The 5422-nt window shown below is 29.2% G+C and overlaps 1 protein-coding gene across 1 annotated transcript in view; it reads right to left on the reverse strand.

Annotated features, from left to right (window-relative positions):
* The window catches only part of LOC106788572 (aprataxin), a 2957-nt gene extending 630 nt beyond the window's left edge, over positions 1-2327 (reverse strand). The window contains exons 1-4 of the mRNA XM_014751958.1: positions 2142-2327; positions 1588-1967; positions 1378-1511; positions 1-1280 (exon numbers count right to left, since the gene is read on the reverse strand). The exon at positions 1-1280 is cut by the window's left edge and continues 630 nt beyond it. Coding sequence (XP_014607444.1) covers positions 1111-1280; positions 1378-1511; positions 1588-1967; positions 2142-2180 — 723 coding nt within the window. The 5' untranslated portion in view covers positions 2181-2327 and the 3' untranslated portion in view covers positions 1-1110. The remainder of the gene's footprint in view (positions 1281-1377; positions 1512-1587; positions 1968-2141) is intronic.
* Between the last annotated feature and the right edge of the window lie 3095 nt (positions 2328-5422).

The raw sequence follows: 5422 nt of genomic DNA on the forward strand, positions 1-5422 counted from the left end.
TATAAACACGCATGGATTAAATGCGTTAATGTTGCGCCAACGTGGAGATGAATACTTAAAGAAACAAAAAGAGGAATGAAAATCATTTGAAAAATATTATCAGTGGTGTGTAAATTGGTATCACGGATGATTGATCGAAATTCATTTTCCGTGATCCACGCAAGCAATAACAGGCAAAATACTTGCGAATTTTCAAATGCCTATTACTACTACTACTATAACTACTACTACTACTACTACTACTACTACTGTTTCGATGCGATAGAAACGCTTCAAACTATTCATTGCAGTATTACTAAATGTATACAGAATTTAAGATATACACGATCGACATTTTACATCGGACTCTATTATCTTCGTACTCGATTACGCTTATACACAACAAACACACACACACACAACAAACACGCATACACAACGTATACATCTTTCATGCACCGAAAATATACACAGAGACATTAAATTCTAGATACAGGATAAGGAAGAAGACTGTAAATAGTTAGCACGTAATTGATATTATAGGCGACGAAAACCTATTAACATCAAATTTATTTATAGTAAATTTTCCGAAACATATTTTTGACTGATATTTATTTATCAACACCATTTCCAAGATATCGATATCCTAATTTCCCGATATTTATAATCTATTATTTGTTCAATTTATTATCTATTAATTAATGAAAATTAATATTTTTGTTTTCTTTAGTTAGCTTATTTCTTGAAAAAGTCTCATGTTTCGTATTAAATATATTTTTTAACGTTATCTGTTAATTTTTAATTACATTGAACGAGATAAGTTAAGTTTAAACACTGAGGAGGGTTTTAAAAATATTTTCGAAACGTTTATTTTATCTCGATAAAATTCTATTTTTACAATTCCATTACTTACGTTTTATTTTTACATCCATGATTGATAAATATTACTACATATCGCTAATTGGTTGTAAACAAGTTCTTGAAATGTTGATTGCCATTTGATTCGTACAAAATTCAGTTAATATGAATTTAAAATTATACTCTGACGATACTGGAAATTCCAACGATATCAAATTTTTGATCGATGAAATAACAGTCAGTTGAACGATGGATAAAAATATAACAAAATATTTATTCCTTCTTTCCTGACACGTGCAAAATTAAATGTTTTTTTAATTCTGGCATATTTTTTGGCTTTATCGGACACCGATGACATTTTAATTCGCTATTTAAATACTGTTTTGATGTTGTAAAACTTATCTTTTTAAGTACCCCGTTTTCTTTCAATTGTTTACATAATTCTATGAGGAAAACAAACCGATAAGTAAATTCGTTGAAATGAGTGAACAAATCGATTAGTAAATTTGTGAAAATGAGCCATCATTAATGATGATTTACCTTTGGAATGCATAAAAAATGGCGTAGTGAAACTATTCCAATGTTGTTTAGTTTTTAAACATGGACTGTTGAAATCGGTACTAATAACATGTAAATGCATTCTTTGCATACTTGGCATAGAATGATACCCGATACTGAAAATATAAAGAAATATTAGCTACTAAGTTATGGTAAAAATTTTTCAAAAATCTACTTTGATTTTGATCGTACAGGAATTCATGTTCCGGATGTTTTTTAGTTAATTCTTCTGCAACATCGTCCATATGACGTAGAAGATTTTCATGACTCTTTGTAATTTTCCATATTGTTGAAATGTTTTCTTTCGGTAAAACTAAATAATGAAATTTTGCTTTCGGATATTTATCCTTAATGACGACTATGCTATCGTCTTCGATAACTTTAAGAGTCGGATCTTTCATGGAATCTAATAAACCTAATGACCAATGTTTCTTTTGTGATGCAATTATTGCTACGGCTTTGTTCGAATTTTTACGTTTAATTTTTCTTTCCATTATCTTATCGTTAAAAATCAATTTGTTATTATATATAAATGTACGTATAAGTTTATTGTTTATATTAATATAAGGCAGCTGAAAAAATAAATACGATTTAACAAGTTAATGTGTTGGATATAGTTAAGACAAATATTATAGTAGAATAACGTACAAGTTCTTTGCTTTAATTCGAATATAAAATCAAGTAGAAGTTTATATTATATTTGTAGGTTATGGTACAAACAATAAAAAGAGAAATAACTTTCTTACGATTGTATGGCGAATTAAAGTTCGGTTCAATCCATGCATAAATATTTTGGCATGATGTAAGACAGTTCATTTATTTAAGAAAAAAACACATTGTTAATTAATTTGACAATAATATTGAACACTTTACGTTCGAGCAAACTAAACACAATGTACACATGTCAGAAAATATACAGGAATGGCCATTGGCGTGCAGCAGTCATTTTCGTATGAATACCAAAAGTACGACAAGGTAAAAGAAATAACAAATGTTTTCTCATCGTTATGAAAATTATTAACAAAAAATACAATAAATAATGAAATGCTACTAATTCAATATAATAGATCGAATAGATTGGGAATTTTGTATTGCGGTGGTAATAAATGAATGATTGTCAATAATTTTGTATTTATTTATTTACTCAAATGGAAGGCAATCGACAAATTTGCAACAAATAAAAATAAATAACACTCTCTCTAGCAATAATTACGTGATCGGTTACTTAAAATTACGTTATTATAATAAATTCAAAGATACATAACAAAATCATTCGTATCCATCTTTCGTATGCGCATAGAAAATATGTTTTCGTTCGATTGTATTAGGTATTTTTCAATGCGATTGTAAGATTTATCATTCATGCAGCATCCTCACGTTTATATTTGAATTTCCCTTTCGTTCTTTCTCCTTTTTTATCTTGCTTTCTTTTCTCTCCCTTTACACACATAACCGGGGGATAATACACAATCTCACAAAACTCGCGCGCGCGCACTTTCATTTTATTTATCCTACCGCAAAATTTCTGTACACAGTCGTACTGTACATTTAGATTTTCTTTCCGTATTCCTCCGCTTACACTTTTTAATTATCATCTCTTTTGCTTACGCAATAAAATACGTAACATTATTACAAAGAGATTTGCTTAAACTTTTATTGCGGACTACCAGATTCACACAGCCCTGACAAAATCAATCAATCAATTAATCATCGGATAAATTCACGATTAACAAATTCGAAATTGAAACAATTAATTTGGATCGACGCATTGATAAAGGAAAAAATAGATAAAAAAAAAAAAAGCAGAAAGTAATTTCAAGGTCATCTTTCGTTGCTTCTCCTTCCTTGTAACTTTATTTTTTCGTTCCAACGCGAAAAATAGGGGTAGGGGGAGGGGGAAACGAAACAAAAAATCATCTCGTTAGTTTGAAATAGGCCTGTCGAAGTAACGAACGACGATGAATACGGGTGACTGTTTTAAATGACGAGATGATTAATGTGACGATTGCGATGATTGGTATACATTGGAGTAAATACATTTATACGCGATGGCAAGGGAAAATTTGGCACATTCGATTCTTTACGCTATTCCAACCAATACCATGTTCCGTTTGTCTCGCAAGAAAATACTTCGAATTTCCTTCGTACGATTAATTTTAAATGCACCCAACAAAATAATTAAAATTAAGTTGTTATTATTATAGTTTGACAACAGTAAGTCGTATTGTTTGTTTTTAACGTGCTCGCTACGAACGAATAGAAAGATTAATTAACAACAACAACAACAACAACAACAAGAACAATAAAATCAGTTAAAAGATTAATAGTTAAATGCACTGATTATACTTTAAACGGTTTAACGATCCCACGTTTAATCGATTTTTCACAAGCTCTTGCGATTGATTCGAAAAGAAAGTTATTCGAACGAAGAATATATTTCGTGCAACTTCTTTTCTTTCTTTTCTTTTTGCTTTTATTTTCTTTTTTTCTTTTTTTGTAATTTTATTATATTTAATATCAACGCATAAAATTACGGAACATGATAACGGTCTGAGGATCTCTGTAATTGGAGCGAATCATTGGAATGTTACGATTTTGTTGCTCCTCGATAAACACGTGGTAGTGTAAATACCAGTGCCAACGATATTTAGCCAAAACGTATTTTTCTTATTACGTTCTTACTTTTTCTTCTTCATTCGAATCTGCGTACGAACGAGTTATTCATTCTTTCCCTTATCTCGCTTCATTTTGATACTACCATTTATGTATATGCGTTTAACATATTTGATTATATGTATTTATACATGGAAAATTGTTTTAATTGAAAATTCTAAGGAAAGAAAGTTTTAGAAAAGCAGCAAGATTATCTCGATTGATTATCCGATCGATGTTAAATTTGGGGTTTTCAATAACTATTAGCACCGTTGATTTATTATAATTCGATAAGATTTTACGCACAAACGTACGATCATCAACATCGTTAACATTCATGCGTATATTGATTCATCATCGCTCGTGCGTTTTCTCTCTCTACCTCTTCTCTTCTTATTCGTCTCCTTCTTCTTACAATACATTTTATCTAGATTTTCTTTTCGTTTAATTCATAAACTCATAAACGCATGCATGCATAGCACCCATTCATACAGTTCTTTTGCAACAACTCTCATCTTTTTCTCCGCATTACCGAGGCGAGCGGCGCGATCCCGTTGTGTTGTATTTTTATTTTTTATTGTTTTTTTTTTTTTTTTGTTTAAATCGACGACAGGAAGCTACACTTGTCCTCAGTGAGGTCAGCAGCAGCAATACGCTTTAGCAAAAATTATAATGCGAATTATTTCATCTATTCGGTACAAAAAAAAAAAAAAGAAAAAAAGAAACGAACCTAACTCTTTTTTGCGTATATAATGAAAATTACTGCATTGAAAGTACGACGAACTATTATAGATGGGACACTAATTTTTATCGGTTCATTGGAAAGTTCGAATATCGAATTATAATTTTATATATATATATATATATGTATAATGAAATTAATTAAAATAATTAATTAAATATAATATTAATTTCATATATAATTTATATTATATATATTTATATACAATTCATAATGATTCATAAATTATATATAATTTTATATATGATATATTTTCTATATAAATTTAATATGCATATTAATTAATTTGATTACATTATAATTAATGAATACATATTATCATGTTATATACCGAAATATCAAAATATTGCTTTTGATTTGTAATTTTATTTTTAAATTGACACAAACTTTCCTAGTAAACCTAGTAAAAATGTCAGCCAAAGACGATGATTTTTTTTACTTGACGTACGCTATATACGATCTTACATCAAAGTATATCGTGATCCTATATCGTGATAAGCAAGAAAGATGTCGGACTTTCTAAATCTAAGTGCTTGGAATGCGGTCTTTATTGTCCTTTCGTCGAAATGATAGAATAATAAACTGCAAGCAATTTATACTTTATACCCTCTTGTAAATAAAAAAAAAAAAAAA

Source organism: Polistes canadensis, unplaced genomic scaffold (genome assembly GCF_001313835.1).
Source record: "Polistes canadensis isolate GaletaPanama2010 unplaced genomic scaffold, ASM131383v1 scaffold_5, whole genome shotgun sequence".
NCBI classification, from domain to species: Eukaryota; Metazoa; Arthropoda; class Insecta; order Hymenoptera; family Vespidae; genus Polistes; species Polistes canadensis.